General features: G+C 48.1%; 1 protein-coding gene across 4 annotated transcripts in view; it reads left to right on the forward strand.

Annotated features, from left to right (window-relative positions):
- Nucleotides 1-17,991, forward strand: part of IQSEC3 (IQ motif and Sec7 domain ArfGEF 3) — a 107,304-nt gene extending 89,313 nt beyond the window's left edge. The window contains exons 6-15 of one of the 4 annotated variants that reach the window (XM_054815505.1): nt 331-453; nt 1,084-1,250; nt 3,349-3,488; nt 4,194-4,319; nt 5,470-5,569; nt 7,659-7,820; nt 8,615-8,707; nt 9,368-9,411; nt 9,495-9,574; nt 11,624-11,757. In XM_054815505.1, the coding sequence (XP_054671480.1) occupies nt 331-453; nt 1,084-1,250; nt 3,349-3,488; nt 4,194-4,319; nt 5,470-5,569; nt 7,659-7,820; nt 8,615-8,707; nt 9,368-9,411; nt 9,495-9,569 (1,030 nt within the window). In that variant the 3' untranslated portion in view covers nt 9,570-9,574; nt 11,624-11,757. Of the gene's footprint in view, nt 1-330; nt 454-1,083; nt 1,251-3,348; nt 3,489-4,193; nt 4,320-5,469; nt 5,570-7,658; nt 7,821-8,614; nt 8,708-9,367; nt 9,412-9,494; nt 9,575-11,623 lie in introns of all 4 variants that reach the window. The other 3 variants (XM_054815516.1, XM_054815499.1, XM_054815526.1) reach the window with 3 other exon arrangements.
- The last annotated feature ends 1,230 nt before the right edge of the window (nt 17,992-19,221 follow it).

The following is a 19,221-nucleotide window of genomic DNA, read 5'->3' on the forward strand; positions in this document are numbered from 1 at the left end:
CCTGTATATGTATATATGTAAATATATATGCTGTATATGGTGTGATATGGTATATAGATAAATATCATGGTGTATATACACACACATGCATATATATATATATATATATATGGTTAGCCACAAGAATTGCTCACCTGCTGTAGAATGGAGGAATCACTTGTCTGAAATTACTGCCCATTTTAAGTATGATCTGGGCAGCTGTAGTGATGTCTCAGGGCCTTTCCCATGGTATTTCCCTGGGGGACCAAACTTTGGCACTGCAGTGAAGGAGTCTGCCTGGTGTCCTCCACGGGAGGAGGTGCTGATGAAGGCTGTGTCCCCCTCCTACAGCTGCGTGGTGGATGAGATGGACTTCTCAGGCATGGAGCTGGATGAAGCCCTGCGGAAATTCCAGGCCCACATCCGTGTGCAGGGGGAGGCGCAGAAGGTGGAGCGGCTAATTGAGGCTTTCAGGTAAGAGAATGAGCCCTGCAGCCCCACTGCTGCAGTCAGGTGGAAGCAGAGAGCACACCCAAGGCAGAAAAGATGCAGCAACCACGGAGTGAATGACCAGGGACCTCCCTTCCAAAGAAGGTGATCATGGAGGGGCTTCTGATGTTCTGATGGAGGGGGGTCAGATGTTCAGTGGCATGAAGGACTCAAAGGACCAGGGTGAGGCCAGTCCTGACATGTCTGCCAGCAAGGGACTCCCTGTTCATTGGTGACTCACAGGAAGAGCAGCACTGGGGCTTGTAGGGATGCTGGGTTGCTCCCTTGGTACATCCAGAGGAGTGCTTTGCCCTTAGCAAGGCAGGAAGGAGTAGACACCTCCCATATTGCCCTTACACAGTGACACCAGCCTGAGTAGTCCTCTCTAGTCTCCCTTGCTCTTTTGGTTCTTGAGGATGAGAAGGCTGAAGTTTCAGTGGCCTACTTCAGCCATTGGTGGGTAAAATTGCCTTCAGAGAGCAGTCAGTTCCTTCTCATTTGTGTGAGAGGTGGAGTGAAGGGAGGAATTTGATCCTCTCGTGATGAAGCCATTGCCACCCTGGAGCAGAGGACTCCCATGTTCCATGTTAAGTGTGTGCATCCCTCCTGCTGCAGCCAGAGGTACTGCATGTGTAACCCAGATGTGGTCCAGCAGTTTCACAACCCAGACACCATCTTCATCTTGGCCTTTGCAATCATCCTCCTCAATACGGACATGTACAGCCCCAACATCAAGCCTGACAGGAAGATGATGCTGGAGGACTTCATTCGCAATCTGAGAGGTAAGGGTCCTGCTTTAATTTTTTTGCCCTCTTACTGCTCTAAATTCTGCCTAGGTGAGTGCAGCAAAAACCTAGTGGAGCTGCCTTTCTTCAGGGCTACTGCTGCTCCCTGTGAGCCAGACATGAAGGGCCCTTTGAGGTGTCTTCTAGGATGCAGGGGAAGGGAAGAACCTAAGCTTGGTCTTCTACAGAAAGGTGTTCAGCCTTCTCAGAAACCAACCATTTTCCTTGAGAGATGGTTTCATCTTTTAATAGATCTCACTGCTTGGAAGCAGTTCATTGTATTACATTTTCCTATTGTTCAGCTCCATCCTTCTTAGAACCTGCTAGATTGTGCTAAACAAGCCCTTCCCCTCCTTGCTGCTTTGAATATATGAACACATTTTCCTTCTATTCAGGCTAAATCTTCCCCTTCTTAATTGCTGGCAATTACTTATAGTAACTGTAGGCCTGACAGAGTTCATGCATACATTACCTCTTTGCAATTTCTGATACATCAGTTCCCCAAATCAATTTTCTTCTGTTTTTCAAGGTTGGTCCTTCCCATCTTGGTAATAGGTTGCTAAAAGCACTTTTTCAGATGTGGTCACAACATACTCATGTATAGACCCACCACCTCCTCCTTATTTTCAGATCTGCTAATGCAGCTTAGTATTGTTTGGCCTTTTTGACATCATGTCTAGACAAATTCTTGTCTAATTTCCCAGCCATGTTCACTCCTAGGTCATCCTAGGTCAGACGTCTTCCAAGTGTCTCTTACTGCACATCTGCAATTCAGATGAAGCTCCCTCAAAGTTTTTCCAGTGTAAATGCCTGTCTAGATTTTGAACTTCTGTGGGTTCCTTTGACTTGTTTCTTTGTCCTGACTGCTGTTCAGAAAGTGTCGTCTCAGCCTCCCACACCTTCCCCAATTTGTCATCCAATTCAGACTGATATAATGTGACACTGAGGCCCTCTTTCAAGTTATTTCCTGAGACACTGAATGGGGCTGATACCTGCCATCATCCCCTTTTGGTATCACAGCTGATAACACTAACTCAAAAGGGGTTTTTTAATGTTAACTTACACTTAGAGTTGCTTGAAAATCTGCCAGTTCACATCACAATAAATTCAGCCAACAGGAGAATCACTCACCTCCCGTGTGTAACACACCACAACTCACTAGAGCAAGTGAATGTCACCCCATTACAGACAAAGGGAGACAGTTAATTCCAGACTCGCCTACAGGCTAATGCCCGGGTCAGTAGCTTCACCAGCCTGTGTTTGAAAAAAGACAGAGTATTCAGGCTACATTTGCAAAGACATGGATGAGGGAGCCAGGAGATGACAATGCCTCTCCATTCCTCAGCAGTTCCTCACCTGCATCACTCATGATAGTACATCTCAGACCAGGGAGCTGGAGGGAAAGCAGAGAAAATCAATATAAAATGACTGAAGGAATTCAGTTCAGGGGAAAGACTGGCAGTTTAATTTGTGGTATTTGGCTCAGGGAAGGGTGAAAGAAAACTTTTCTGCCAGGCTCTGCAAGGGTCAGACAGCAAAATTTGGAGAGTTATCAAAGGACATGTAAAAGAGGAAAGGGACAAGGCCAAGACAGAGGTATCACAGACAGAGTAACAGGAAAGTATTACTCCTAGGAGACATCACAAAAGGAAAATGGTGGAGGCCACCAAGCAAACAGGAGAGCTGATGCTTGCATTGGCAGGAGGAGCAGCTGAATCCCATCATAGCTCTCCTTCACATCTAGCACTTCTGATGATATGAAATCAATGCAGGGGTTGCTGCTGAGTGGCCCAAGATATATGAATGTGAAATTGTGGCTATAAAACCTTAGGGAACACATGGAAGGGAGCCACCATGCAGAGCAAAGGAATAATGAAATCGTCTGCATTAGTCTTAGAGATGTCAGTCTCTCCTGCTGGTGCATTAGGTGTGTTAGAGCAAGAAAGAAGACAGCCTAAAGCAAAGTATTGCTCTTTACCTTCAGCCTTCCCAGCACTGCACAGTGCAGAAGCAGTAGTTGCCTGTCAGGGACCACCGGTTCTTCCCGTGCCTTTTCTCCCTGCCTAGCTTGCCCAACATTTTCTGTGTTTGGCAGGGGTGGATGACGGTGCTGACATCCCACGGGAGCTGGTGGTGGGGATCTACGAGAGGATCCAGCAAAAAGAGCTAAAATCCAATGAGGATCATGTGACTTATGTCACCAAAGTGGAGAAGTCGATAGTTGGAATGAAAACGGTGAGCACCCATAACCTTGCTGGCACCCACTCACCCCTCTCACCCCCACCTCTCTCTCTGGCCCTCTTTTCTGCCTTTTTCCTCTATGCCCCTAGTCCTTTTCTGTAATACTTTCCTTGCTTGTCTTGATGAATTCACTCCTTTTTCTCCAAACACCTTTTTATTTGCTATCTTACTCTTTTCTAATTTTTGGGGATCTCCTTGGCCAGAGTTTACAGTATCAGGTGTGGTAATTGCTTGCCCAAGAAACTCATTGCAGGTCCTGCGTGCCAATGCTCCAGTGATAGCCCTGCAGTGTTTCAAAGCAATAACTGATGTGCAATGCAAAAACATACATACTGTTTACCCAAAATGAGCAGAATAATTTCTCAAAGCCCTGGAAACCTGCAGATGTCCAGTGGGGTGAGAGAGGATGAACAGTCACCCAGTGACTGGAAGCCAGAGGTATATGAAGATAGGGTGTGTGAGCAAGAGGGTTGCCTACAGCCTGTCCCACTCCTCTGATTTATCCAGATCACAAAGGAATAGCTCTCTCTGCTATTGCACCAGCAGGAAAAGTGATAGTGAGGAGATGATTTGAGCGGGCAGAGTGGGCAGAATTGGCTTGCGCTACTGTCTCTGGACAAGGTTGTGTGGGCTAAGGGTGGGCGAGATCCACAGTGGCACCTCCCTCAGCCCCTGCATGCTCTTGTGGGTCTTCTGCAGGTTCTGTCTGTGCCCCATCGCCGGCTGGTCTGCTGCAGCCGCTTGTATGAAGTAACTGATGTGAACAAAGTGCAGAAGCAGGCAGCTCACCAGAGGGAAGTTTTTCTCTTCAATGACCTGCTGGTGGTGAGTATGGTCTGGCAATCAGTCACTGCAGTGATAAAACTCACTCTGATTTCTATAAAGAAATCTAAAACCAGTCCACAACACCCATTTTGCCCCTGTTCTAAGGACAGACCATCTCCTAGTCCATCAACATCGTAAGTCACAGCTCTGGATCCTTCACTGTTAAAAACCTACCAAAACCAAAAACTCCTCTAACCCTTGAAAAAACAAACTGTCACATCCCACAGCCATCCAAGCAATGTCATTGCTCTCTCTCATGCCTTTGCCAGCAGGGAGGTTCATTTCATGAAAGGGAGGTTCATGTCTTTGTCTGTTTGTACTATAGTAGACAGAGCCCTCCCGTGCGCTTTAAATCTTTCCTGCCAGACACTTTAAAACCACTGCCTTCTAACATTGCAAAGGCTGTAGGAGAGTAGATATTACTTACTGGAGCCCCAAATGTGTATAGTACTTTCGAAAGTGTCCTGCCCCAGCAACCTTGCAACTGAGTTCAGACAGGTACAAGGGCGGGCAGAGATACACTGAGACTGGAAGGATGCCAAACAAGATGGAAGTTCTGCTGAATTTAGTGGCTAAATGAGACTGTGGATGTTGCAAATTTAAGGCTAAAACTAAACCCTTTTGTAGGAGCAGAGGACAAGAGAGCTTTCCCCACCTATTCCTTTGCACCCGTTTGTACAGTTGTGAACCTGGGGAGAATCTCTGCTCCTTGCTATCCCTCTACTCCATGGAATAAATCAGATCTGTAAGAACTAGTGCTGAGGGAGCAAGGGCAACACAGCATTCACATATGCTCTTGTTCCCAGCTCTAAGGTATTTCTGACAGGCTTCCCTTTGCCTTTTGATCTGGCCCTTGGTGAAAAGAATTACCCTTGCAAAGTCATAAATGTGGGTATCAAAAAGCCAGCTGCCCTGGGAGACAGAGAACTGAGTGGGCTCCAGGCCTATGCATACAGAATTTCAGAAGTGTTGTTACAAGTGCAGCATGCCAGGCAGCTTTCTGGGCAAAGAGCCTGTCAGTCACCAAGTGTTACTCCCATGTACAATTAATAGAGCTTGCAAAAAGCTTTTTCGCTTTGAGCAATTTGCATTGTTCTTGCCTCACTGTTCCCCAGCACTCTGCCCAATGATGCATCTCTCCCTCCAACAGATCCTCAAGCTTTGCCCCAAGAAGAAAAGCTCCTCAACGTACACATTTTGCAAGTCGGTTGGTCTGCTAGGGATGCAGTTCCATCTCTTTGAGAATGAATGTAAGTCCATTGCTCCTTGGTTGCCTGGAGAGGTTTGGCAGGGAAAAGGAGAAGGAAGGAGGGGGCTGTGTCACCCAGTGTGAGTTTGCATCAGAAAAGAGATTCCATCAATGTTAAAAGTGGAAGGGAGAAAACTGAGGCTTGGTGCTGAGGTCACTGTGCAGGTACAGTGTGATTAGAAGAGGCTCCTGGTACCTCTCACTAGGTCTGAGCACCTGCAGAAGGGCTGAACCTGAGCTCATTGAAGGATCTGGCTTGTCATGGTGGCAGAGAGAGCACTAGTTGGGAGGAACGAGGGAATCAATCCCCAAATACATGTCACTGAGCTCTCAGCAGCCAGCTGTAGGTGGAGAACCTCGTTGACAAAACCACTGCTGCCAGCTTTAGCCCCGCCCTCCTCATGCCCAAAGTCACAACACTCACCTCCACCTTTGACATTGAAAAAAGGCTCAGGTGCTGCTGCTGCCTCCCCGCACTATGCCATGCTGTGCCGTGCTGAAAGCTTCCCAAACAGAAGCAGAGCCCTTGGAACAGCACCCACCAAAGCATGGCGAGAGGCCAGCCCTAGTCAGCCTGACCTTGATGGTCTGGGAATAGAGCCATGATGTGTCATGATTGAGGCTGGTTGTGCAGTGGAGGAGTTCCAGAAACAGGCAGGCTTCCTGCTGGCGCAGGCAGAGGGGCTGCACGGCAGTCTCAGGCAAGCATGGCTGATGCCCACTGAGGTTTTTTTTGAGCACCTGCAGAACATGCTGCAAGGAAGGAAGACTAGCAGCACTGTGGCTATATTAAGTTTTTTTACATCCTTCCTCTACCCTATTGGCAGCATGAGTCACTCTCTCAACACCCTACCCTCTGCAGCGTGCAGGTGCTTTCACATCCCTGTATGGACTAAAGAGTCATTCATAACTAGGCATCCCCAGGAGGCATCATCAGAGCTGGGATCATCTTTCAGGGGTATCATGACTATCCTGGGAGTGCCCAAGGATCTCCTGGCAAAGGCATCCTGTTGTGTATCCCCTGCAGAGACAGAAAAGCAGACGTCCTAAAGAGCTTGTGATCTGAACAGATGAGACAGGGTGGGAAAAGGCGTGGGACTCAAATGTGGGGAGCTGAGGGCTGGCAGCAAATAGAAAGTTGGTCCTTTGAGTTGTTTGGTAAAGACTGATAAAGTAAGAGGATGGTGAAGGCAGGCAGATGCAGGACCAGTGGAGAAGAAGAGAAAGCAGGACAGGGGAAGAGAAAAATTAAATGTAGAGAAAGGTGAGAGTGAAGGATAAAAGGAATTGAAACCACTGGCCATTGAGCAAAAGGTAGAGAAAGTCCAGTCACAAGTGTAGCGCAAGAATACGCTTGTTCTCCTGCTTCTGTTGGCTGAGTCTCCAGCCACCACCTCCCTGCACCCAACCTGATCTTTAAAACACAAGGCCTTTTGTTGTGATATTTTCACTCTCTGGGCATGTCTTTTCATTTACATTCCCATGTGTTTTGCCTGCTGGGGAGTACTAAGCAGAGACCTACAAACCCACATCTTTCTCTTTACCATTCTCTCTGCACAGCACAATGAGATCCCCACCCATGCTGTGCTAACACCCCTGCCATGTTCTCTGCTGGCGGAAGCAGAGACTGGGGAGAAGTCCTGCCACTGTGGATGTTAATGGCTGTTCTGGCATTGACTCCAGGAGCCAACTTCTCCTGCTGCTTCTCCCACAGGAGGAAAAGTGTTGTTGGCCACATATATACTGTTTACTCCTCCACAGATTCAGAAGGGCTTTACAGTCCTACCTCTGTTGCTCAGGTTCCCAGAGCCAATGTTGCAGTAAGTGTAACTAAGAGCTAGAGTTTTCTGGTTTTGGCAGCACTGTGGTGCTGGTGGCACTTGCCTTGCTGCTGCAGCCTTGCCATTCTGATCCCTTGAAGGGCTGCAATGTTGCAGGTTCCCACAGTTTGCAGTGTGACAAACTTGAGGTGTGCCATTCCTTTGGACTCACCTTGGAAACTCTCTGTCCTGCAGAGGTACCAAAGCAGCCAACTACTCCAGCAAGAATGCCTAACACCTTTTTATTTTGTTAACACATCTTCTTTACAGATTATCCCCATGGCATCACACTGGTGACTCCAGTTTCGGGTTCAGAGAAGAAACAGGTACTACACTTCTGTGCTCTGGGTGCTGAGGAAATGCAGAAGTTTGTGGAAGATCTGAAAGAGTCAATAGCAGAAGTGACAGAGCTGGAGCAGATACGAATTGAATGTAAGAGACTCTAATACACTTCACGCTCCAATGCCGTCACACTGCATGTGTCTACAAGGGAGAAAGGGTAAAGGAAATGGGTTCTTGAGAAACAGAGGAAAAGAGGATGAGTAGCACAAGTCTGCACAGGATTGTTCTTGTGTTCATCAATAGGGTGAAAAAGCAGTCAGGCTCTGTGACCATCCACCAGCAGGAAAAATGGAAGAACTTAACTAATTATGATGCTTATGAAACAGGGTGTATGATACAGTGGCCTGGAGTAGTGAAGCTTAGACTGTCAGACCCAGAAGACTCTTCTCCATCCCATGCTCCTTTGACTATGCAAATATGATCTGTAGATAGCTGGGAAGTACAAGATAGATCTGGTAGCCTTAGCAGAGTTGTCCTTCACTCCAGGAATGTCTAGGGGACAAGTAGTCTGTACTATGTCACTCTGTGGCCTGTCTTACACAGATTAAATATCCATGTGGCCTTTGATGGCCTTTCTATGTATAAACTGATGAGCCAAAGTAGTTCAGCATCAGTGGTCCCCTCCTGTGCAGCAATAACCTATTCTATGTAAATGCAGGTCATACACAGAAGGTTGTGTGGAGATATGTAAGTTCTTCCACATGTCAAGTCCTCTCCAGTTTCTGTTTTTTTCTTGGTTGTTCCTCTCTCCCTCCCTTCTTGACCCTCTCTTGTCATTTTCTTGCATTAATTCTCCTTCCTGACTTCCTATATTGCTCTTTCGATATGCTGGTCTCCTTCCCTCCATCCCTCTCCTCATTCACTTCTGTATGTCTGTCTTGCAGGGGAGCTGGAGAAACAGCAAGGGGCAAAGACTCTCTCGTTAAGGACCAATGGAGCCCAGATGGAACTGCAGTCTAAGCAAGGCTCTCCAACAGGTAATAGGACACCTAACTTCTCTTGGTCAAGCAGTGCTGCCGTTGCAAAGGTGTTCTCATTGATTCCTGTGAGAATAACTGCAAAAAGAGATGTTCGGGTTTGTATCCTTTAGCCTCGGGCAAATAGTGGAAATATGAGAACATATACATTCCTCAAATACCCTAGAAAAGCCATTAAAGTCTCATTACCCCGCTCTGTAGCTGTAACATGTAGCAAACAGGTGTTACTGATAGAGCATAGGTAACTGCTGGAGAACCTGGCCCACTTTTTCTTCCCTGAACTGATGCAACACAGTAACTGCACTGTCAACTTCCTCCAGCCTCTTCACCAACACTTAGGACCAGCCTCTTTGTATCAAAGGCTTTGTGTCCATTCGCACCTTGGCTTGTATGTCAGCAAAAATCGAGTGCAGAGGTGAGTGGCTACCAACTCACTAGAATGGCACTGAGATCAGGACCTAAGGATAGGACCCCAAAGGAGCCTCCCTCTACCCCACTAAGCAGCTATCAGATTGCAAGAGGGGCTGGATTTGTTCTTACAGTCAAGAGTCTTGTTTGGCCCTGCACCTCTCCCTTTCGCTTTCCAGTCCACAGTATGAGGTCCAGTTCTTGACTAGAGGTACAGACCTCATCAGTGAGATCTTTTGTTTTATTTTCAAGGCAAGAAGGATTTGGGGGAGAAGGTCTCGGACAGCACAGTGGAGGTAAGTAGAGTGCGGAGCAGCTGAGGTAAGTAATTCTCTCTCACTTCAGCTCTTCTCACATTCTCTGTTGTTTCTTTTCTCAGGTTTTAATCAATGCCTCCCCAGCCAGACTGACAATTTTACCAATTTCCAGAGATACAATTAAAAGTTACTGCTAGGACGGGTAATACAACTTTCAAATCCAAACTAAACTTCAAAGCATTTTCAATCCGTTTTTATAACTGTAACATCCCTCATGGACCAAGCTCCCAAACGCTGTAGACTAACCCACCCCACTGCTTACGGGGAGACTGAGAACCCCACTAAAGACTTCCCTGACATGCTAACTCCATGCAGCATCACATGCAAATTCCCCGCAGCCCAGCTTTCCTGCACAATCTCTGCAGCTCTGTCTCTCCATCCCCCCTTGAAGGGGATTAAGCCTGACTTTTTATACCAGAGACTTTCCCTAGAGCTTCACCTTCCTAGGTAGGGAGCTTGGCTGTCCTGTGTACATTTGTCTTTGCAGGGATGTCTAGCATCCAGTGGGTTGCCTGTTTCTTCACAGACACCCATACTCCCACTGCCTGTGAGGAAACAGGAAAATGCAATCTTCACGCTGAAAATCTTATCTACTACTTCCTACTCTCTCCCTGTCTGGAATATCTCAGTTGTCCTGAATTTGCCCTTTCCAGGGTAATTCTTTTCCCTGTTGTCATAGTATATTTACTTGAAGAGTTCAGCTTCTCTGTGGGGAGTGGGTGCTGCTTCTTTTCCCCATTTCCCTGCAGACACCCCCTTCCTGGGGAAGGTGCCTCTCCCAGCCAATTTCCTATTTCTGTTGGGAGGAGTGTTTCCTTGTGGAGAATGGCTTCCATGTATCCTAATGTCATTAGCACTTCATGGCCCAGCAACCGGGTTTTCCTATGGGATATTCCACTGCTTGAATAAATATTGGCATGATATTATGTCCTGCTGTGCAGTGAGTGAGTCTGAGCAACCTCCATGCTTGAGTAGGGACAGACAGCTCATCCTTGTTCCAGCATGGTGGGAAGCTTGGCCACTCCACAGCTTCTCGTTCCCAGTTGCTGGCGCTGCTGCCCAACATGCCAGGCCATCAGGGCACCCCCAGTGTCCCATCTGCACCCCTGCCTAGCTGGAAGTGCCAATCTGCAAGCACTTGTTTCCTACCCAGGGTTTGTCATTTGACTGACATTCTGTTTTGAGCCGGCAGCTTTGCTCTGGTTTGGGGTCTCCATCAGCCCATGTCCTTGCCAGGAAGAACTGTAACTTCATCCACCATTTGGGAAGCACCATTTTTCTGCTGTGCTTCCCCCCCTAGGGAACTCCAGTCCAGGCCAGCTCTTCCTTTTCAAACTGGACTCAGAGAGCTCCCTTGTTTGACTCCATTATCAGCATCTCTCTGTGGGGACCCTGATGACCTCCTGCTTCCCTTCCCCCTTTCAGCTGCCCGAGTAATACTCTGCCAGCAGAGGAGCATTTCCATTTCTTTGAGATTATCTAATCTGCTGCCATTTCATCATGAATTTCTTTTATCATTGTATGAGCTAGACGGGCATTTTTTCTTTCTTTTTTCTTTTTTTGAAAATCATTTCCTTTCACTGACAAACCATCAAATGGATCAGAGGGAGCTGCCTTTTGCTAGAGTATGTCAGATTTCTGCTTTTTCCTTTGTAAACAGATTAGCCAGTCATGTGGTGTACCTTCCTACTCAGAAAGGCAGGGAGCTGGGAAAGGCTTGAGTCTCTCTGTCTCTCTCTATCTCAGATTCAGCTACCGTCATTTTGCTGAAATGTACAACCTCGATTATCTGAAACCCTGCTGTCTGGTTCCCCTCTCCTTTTTGCTGGTGGGGACAAGGGCATGACCACAGAGGTCTGTTCATTACCATGAGAATTCACGGACGCCCCCACTTGTAGAGTTGACTTGTGTTCCCTGTGCTGTTTGGATAATCAAAGTTGCACTGCATTTGGGAACGCCGGCCCTGCCGCCTTTGACATGATGGAAAGGACAGGGGCACTTAGGCCTAGATGGGGATGATGGGGCTTTGGGGGGGCCGTGCAGCTGGGGGTTGTGCCTGTTCTGTTTTTTTGAGGGGGGGAGGATTTAATGCATGTGAAACCGGCTGGTGGCGGGGGTTCAGGGCAGCCAGTAGCAGCAGACGGGAAAAGTCTTGTAACATTTAATGCTTCTTTGGCTGTTTCTAAACTAGGTGTCAATTCACAACAGGCTTCAAACGTACCAGCACAACTCCGCCCTGGGGCCCGAGAGTGGAATGCAGCCCAGCACACGTCTTAACATGCCACGGGAGCGGCTGGAGACAGCACTGGTGCCCTCACACCCCGCCTCAGCGGGGACACTTGTACAGTGCCAGCAGATTGTCAAAGTCATTGTCTTGGACAAGCCGTGCCTCGCTCGAATGGAGCCGGCCCTCAACCAGACTCTGACACGCTATGTCACCTCCGACTCCTGCACCTCCACCCCCTGGCGCGGTGTGGGTGGTGGGCTCCCCGGGACCCCCATGAAGCTGGTCCATCAGCCTCCCCTTCCGCCTCCACCACCTCCCTACAACCACCCCCACCAGTATTGCCCCCCCAGCTCCCTGCTTCAGAGGCGCAGGTACTCCAGTGGCTCACGCAGCCTCGTGTAGCCACACCACCAGCACCAAAACAGCACAGACTTCCCCGCTTCCTTTCCCCACCACCTCCCGGGGACCCTTTCTGCCTACAGAGATCTAGTTTGTGATTTATTTTTTAGTAAAAGAAGAAGAAAAGAGACAAAAAAAAAAAAGCTGACTGACCTAACTCTTACCCTGTCTCCCCTCAAGATGATGCTAATTGTGAGGAACCATCTATAGAAACTGCCAGCCTACATGCTCACACATCCTCACACCCTGCCAGCCCAGCTGGTTCCTGTGCTCGTGCCGTCCCCATGTAGCACTCTGCTGCCCTGTTCCTGAGAGGCTTGATGACCTGCTGCTTTATAGGCACTGTGTCTTCCGTTTGCTACTCCTCGACTTCCTTCCCTGCCTTGCATTTACCTGGCCATAGGTTTGTACCCACCCCAAAACTTCGCCAGCCTCGGAGAGAAACGGACTCACCCATGCCAAGGACCGACCTTGGGGCACTCCCAGGGGTGGAGTTCCCCCTGCTGCCACTGCTGCTGCCTGCTAAGCTGGAGCTGAGAACTTGTGCCACTCGCCATGCTTTCTCCTCATCGCTCTTCAGATATTATCTCCTTGCAGCAGCTGGTTCCAAGCGAGGGAGTGCACGAGTGAAAGAGAGCGCGAGAGGAGGAGACACTGTCCTGAGCTGCAGTACAACGCAAAGACGGCCTCACTCTGAACACCAAAACTCTTTCTGTTGTTATATTGGAGCATTGTACCAGAGACCTCTGCTGAGACCTAGCAGACCTCATCACATGTAAATACACCTGTATGGTAGCGTATGTATGGCGCATGCTTACTAAAGGAAACACCAAGCAGTTCTGAGGGAGCAGAAGGGAGGGATTAAGCCCAGGGATCTTCCTGGAATGTATGAGTACTTTTCCAAAGAGATGGCACCAAGAGGTGCCCTCCCACCTCAACACACACACGCATACACATACACACAAATACACACACACGCACACATGCACACACACACAGAGATTGTTTTCTCTAGCATAAAACAGTCCCACCTCTGCTGTTCTCCTTCTAGCTGGTTTTGTGTTTCCTACCCACCTGCTCTTTTGTGTTCTGAAAGCAAAGCCAAGTGTTACATTCACCTTTTGGGGTGGATGATCCCTTCACTTGGGCTCTTCCTCCTGTGTTAGAGGGAAGGGGCTTTTCGGACACCACCTATGTGAGGTCCCAACTGTATCTCTTGCCTGGCTATACTCTTGCCTCCATCAGCCCTTCCTATAGGGCAGCTGCCCAGATACCAGACTCCAGGGCCTCTTCTCCTCTCTCCCTCTCTATCCCAGCTTCAAAGTGAGGGGAGGAGAAGATCCTGAGATAGAGATGACAGCTCAGCTCCTCTGCTTTATTGGGGACATTGATGTGAAGGAAGACGTCATTAAAAATGGGCTATGGATGTATTTTTAGGAAAAAAAATCTCTTTGAGCAGTAGGGAGGGGAAGGTATTAATTAGCTTAAAGGCTTTGGTCTCGCTCACTCACTCTATCTCCCTTCAAGGCTTAAGAAGATCAACTTTAGGATTTTAAAATAGGGCAGAATGCCTTTTAGGGCCTTTATTTTTATTTTATTTTAAGAGGGAAAGAAAGAAATGCTCTTCCTCCCATGCAAGGCTGAGACATGAGCTAATGACACAGCTGTTGGGTGAGGAGCGGCAGGAGTTGGTAGCAGTGGTGAGGGTGTGCAAAATGTCAGGGAAAGAGAGGCAGTGAGGACAGATGCAGAAAACTCTTTTTTACCTTGTGGAGTAAAAGCCACATAGCAATTTCTTTAGGGATTATGCCAGTATGCTCATCTCTGAGGCTATTGCCAGTGACAAAAACCACAGTGCATCAGGGACTGGCTCCCCTCAGTGCTCTTTGGAAGTCTGCTGGCTCTGCTAAAATGTTCAAATGAAAGAGTTCACATATTTGACCTGGGCATAAGCCCAGCTGGGGTTAGGGAAATGGACAGGGGCAGGGTGAAGCCCTCCAGGGCAGGAGCCTGCTTGCTTCCAGGTCCCCTTATTTCTGAGCCTGACCCATGTACCCAGGTGTGCCAACAGGTCTAAGTTATTTGCTTGGCTGTCTGGAGCAGGGCATGAGGAGGCCACTTTTATACACAATATCAGATGTACTGACCAGGAGCCAACAGGCACAGCCTCAGGGAGGACTGTGGAAGCAGAAGACAGAAAAGATTGTAAGAAAACCCTGAATCCAGAGAAGCTTTCTTCTAGCCAGCCCCTCAGGGCAGTGAGGATGTTCCACATCTCAAAGCTGGGCCCAGGGAGAAGTCCTCATCCCCAGTGAGGGCTCAGCCCCGCACCCTCCAGCCAGCTGTGAGGCACAGCTGGCCTGATCTGCTGCTGGCTCCCTCCATGGTGACACCCTGCCACTTCACAGCAGCTGGGATCTCATCCCACCTGCCCATAGCTTCCTGGGAAGGCATACGTGTGGCATCTGCCATTGTCCGGTCAACGTAGCATGTGGCTGCCATTTTATTTTTACTCACTGCTGCGGTGAAGGGGGTGGTATCCAGGAGGCACTGGCATTGCCCTCCCTTCTCAGCAGTTACTTCACTGTCTGAGAGGAATGGCAGTACTTGTTTGTTTGGTTTTTTCACAGAGAGCAGTGAGCCACCGAAGGTCTCTGCGTGTGTTAAAATAAATAAATTAGATTTTACTTGACATTTAACACGAAGTGACAACAACAAAAACCTTAAGGTACTTGATGAAATAATTTTTTTAGATAAAATATTTATAACAATGTCTATGAAGTTCCTACAAGAGAGGTTTGCTGCTTTAATAATTGATTGGGAGAGCTACAAGAATATAAAGAAGAAATAAGGAAGCTTCCATCAGACTCCCTTCTTCGTGCTGGATGAAGGATGGAAGTGAGTTAACTGAAGTGCCAAGGTACCTGAGGCACAGCAGTCTCTCAGGGTGAGTTGGCTCCATTTCCCTGACCTTGCAAAGGCTACTGCTGGCCTTGAGCTTTGGACAGAGAAGCAAACATAGGTAAGCCTTGCTGTCTTCTAGCCTTCTGGCTGCAACATTTTCTGTCAGGTTTAGCTGGAGAGGCACCAAACCACTCTATTGCAGGTTGTCGTGGAACAGGTTGCTCTAAATTCTAATGTGTAGCTGAGCCCTTCGGACTTCACTTCAAAATACAATTTTTTTTTTCCTTTGAAGGTTGGTCTCGAAGGATGACAAGCACTTTAAAGCATGTCTACACCTCATCTGATCTATTGTATTGTCTGCTCCCACAGCCCTCCCACACACAAGCAAGACATACAGACTCAGTGTAGCTGTAGTACTGTGAATAGACACCCTTGCACACAGACTGATCATTCACAGGGTGCAGGCTAGAAGGGGCGTGTCAGTGACAACCTAATGAAGGACAAAATGCGTACCACAGCTCGCCCAGAGGACCAGTCCAAAGAAAAATCACCAGCTCTTGACACCAACGATTCTGATCGTGAACCTAGCACAATCTTTCAGGTGGTGGAATCAGGCAGGAAGTTGCTGCAGAGATTAGATCAGCCCAAATGAACCAGTGGCTTTTTGCCACCAAATTCATATCTTTCTGTATTAAAAAAGGAGGGGGGGGAAGAAAAAAGAAACCCGGTAAAGAGCATTCTGCAGTAAGTGTTGGGTGCTCAGTGGCAAAACAAGAAGGTGGCTCTGCTGGAAGGTGGAAGAGAGCAAGGTGTTATGAGGTCTACAGAGCTGCATTACGCAAACTGTCAGGTTCTGTCCTGATTCTCTCGCTCATGCTGGTGCAGGGCCAGTGAAATTCATCTGTTTACACAAGTAGTAAAGGGATGGAAAAATGTGACAGAAGAATCAAGCTTAGTGCAAACAATTTGGGTTTAATGCAGTGTTTGTCCTCTACTGTAGTACTTTCAATGCCATAATCTGGGCCACTGCGGTAGCAATGTTTAATGCTTTCTACAAGACCTTCAAAGCATCCCACTGTTCATGTTTTCTCTCCTCCCTGTAGCTGAAAGGTGTGGGTATGGTCCACAACCAGAATTTCATCAATACTCGGACTTCTTCACAAAAAAATACCACCAGATTTGGCAGTATTTGAGGGCCTCTGAACTGTAAGAGTTTGACTTTTGTTACATGTTTTTCAGAAGGCTCAACCTGCATCTATCTGCATGTGTTTGTGAGGTTTCCAAAACAAATCTGAGCCCTAAATCAAGGAAGCTGCTGCTTGGCAGAGTCTCTGCTTTGAAATGCGAGTTGCTGAGCAAGCTCCCCCATCTCCTGCTCCATCAGCCGCCTCACTGTGCTAGTGTAGGCTCCAGGGACTGCCGGTAGTGTTTTGTGAGCTACAGCTGTCCTTGTCCTGCCCGCTCTTTCACAGCCATGCCTGGGACAGCAGCTTTGAAGTCACCCAGCTCTTCAACACTAGTCACAAACCCATCTGAATGTGTCTTTTTAAAAAACTTAAGAAGAGAAGTGTTACCTGTGTGTAGGCTTTTGAAAGCACCTGTCTGTCTGTACCTGTTTCCTGCTGTAAATATCACCAAGAAAAGCTTCCTTTGGGAAAAGTGGTGTGGTCACACCTAGCAAAGAGTCCAAATGGCTAATATTTTGTAACAAAATAACAAAAATAGATCAGAGGTATTTTATCTGTTCAATTAATAGAGTTTTAGAAATTATATTGAGATATGTCACTTGTGCGCTAATGTCGTCTTTGCCTCAGCCCCCCCCCCCTCCTGTGTCCCTGGGCCCCAGTGGGCGACGCACCAAGGCTGGGCTCCCAAGGAGTGCTGAGCACCCTGGCCTCCGGCTGGCCTCAGGGGCAGCCCGCTGTGGCTACTCCTAATTTTTCGTTGAATGCAGCAGGAGCTAGCTCAAGGCTCAGGCTCTCTGAGGATCCGATCCAGAGGAAACCAGGAAGAAATAATCTTGTCCAAGAGATGGCAACTCAATGTGAAATTCACCCCTGCAGCGAGGCAGAGAGGAAAATGGGGTGGGGGGAAGGCAAAGCCCTTATGTGCTGCAACTCCTTCCTTTCCATCTCGCTGGCAGGCAGCAGAGCCAGCCCCAAACCTTCTGCTCACGTCTGTGTGGCTCTGCACCTCTGGGGAAGGAGGCCCACACGCCCGTGCAAAGCGCACGCTGTTGCGTGTGCACGTTGCGGCAAGGAGAGCAACTTCACGAGCCACATGTGCCAATGCATGTGTTGGACACCAGCTGGCTGCAGAGAAACTCATGCAGCCAGAGACATCAGCACATACTGTGTGTTAATGCACACACCATCTGCCAATGTGTAGGACTCTATGGCAGATAACATGTGGGCACCTCTGCTGAACATGCTGTACAAAACCATTGGGCATACGCACCCATGCACTGCCTGAGCAGGACAGCTGTGCTGGCTGCAGTTACCATCGCAGCACATCTCACAAGCTACGTAGGCTCAGGCTTGGTTAACATTTGCATAGGAGATGCATAAGGAAAATGATATTTCCCATGCAAATCAGATATACATGCATATTTACTCAAAGCATAACCCCAAGGTTAATGAAACTGACCTTTGTGAAGTTCCGCACAGGAATGAGAGAGATGATCAGAGACAAACATGTGCAGACAAAGCAAGCTCTCCACTGCAATGGATGGGGGGAAGGCAGCCTACATCTTTGCAGCTGAGTCAAAAAAAAGACGCTGAGGTCAGATTGTACCTGCTAAAAACACCTGTCTATATGTGGCAAGTTCTTTGTTGGCTTCAGAGAATCCCTTAGACCCCCAGGCCCACGGTGAAACACTTGGGAGAACAGAAATCCCCCTGAGACACAGGCAGGAAATTTCGCAGGGATTCAGAGGCTTCCATTTATGTTTTTGTGTGCCACGGATATATTATAAATCAGCCCATCCCAAACAGCCATTTTCTGAGATGTTTTGAAACAGGAGATTATTGGAGAAGTTTCTGCCTGATGTTTAGATCACACACCTGGCTGTAAAGATGAAAGCAATAAAACCAGATTGTCTATATGTGAAATACTCCTAACTTGCTCCGATGTGCAGATACTGTTATTAATTGGAAGATGGCAGGTCCCTTTGGGACGGATACTATGTAGACACATATAGGTAGTGCTGGTACAAAGAGATTACAGTCAAAAAAGCATATACCACAACTGTCACATTGCATCTGTTACATCTGTACAGTATATATAATGTGCAATAACATATATATGGTGCGTTCAGAGTTGACCAAAATATGCCGCTGTTTTCCACGGAGAATTTTGAGATGCAATTTTCCTCTGAAACTTTTAAGACGGACTTTAAATTAAGCGCATCCCTCAAGTGCTTTGCAGTAAGTGGGTTCCACCCACCCCCTGTCAAGCAAGATGCAGAAGACTTGCCACTGAACTCAGCACTACACAGCCCGCTGTCTCCCGCTTCACAGGTGTTGTCCCCGGGGTCAGACACCCGTCCCAAGGCCAACGCGAGAGCAGAGCCCTCGGGGAGCAGCGTGGTGGCAGGAAGGTTACTGCAAACCCAAAGCTGCCATGTCATGGGCAGCCAGTGGATGGTGCCTGCAACGTCACTGCTGTGTGTGGGACACGATGGGCCCCTGGAAAGGTTGTGCTGGTGCCTCAGGGGTGCCTGGGGAACAGCTGATCACAGAGTCAGTGTCCACCATTCCCCACAGATCCAGGTTTTCCGTCATCGCCAGCTGCTGAGGGAGTGGTGTCCCTCTGTAAAGTCACTGCCCAGATCCTGAGTCTAGCAACACAGAGTCATGCCCATACTCCTGCCTGACCTAAGAAAGGTGGATGAAAATAAGCAGGTGCCTCAAGGATGAGGATGGCTGGTGAGAAGGGCTGTGGGATTTAACCAGTTTAGGAGCTCTGTCACACTTGGCCAATCTTGGAACATCTTTCCTGCAGCTAATGAGCGTAACTGAGGTTAAAAGCTGGCTGAGGAGCTGTTTTCTGCCTTAATCCATGCAATCCACAGGCTGGGATTGCTCTCAAGCATGTAGGGTAGGATCTTATTTTATGCAACATCCATGCTCCAGCCTTGGGGTCTGACAGTATGACACTGTCAGTGACTTCTTGAAAACGAGAGTCCTATCTTCCTAAGCCTTCCTCCTCATGAAGGGTAGGGTGTCCCAAACCATATTAAGGTCATTAAAAAAACCCCA

Source organism: Grus americana, chromosome 1 (genome assembly GCF_028858705.1).
Source record: "Grus americana isolate bGruAme1 chromosome 1, bGruAme1.mat, whole genome shotgun sequence".
NCBI lineage: Eukaryota > Metazoa > Chordata > Aves > Gruiformes > Gruidae > Grus > Grus americana.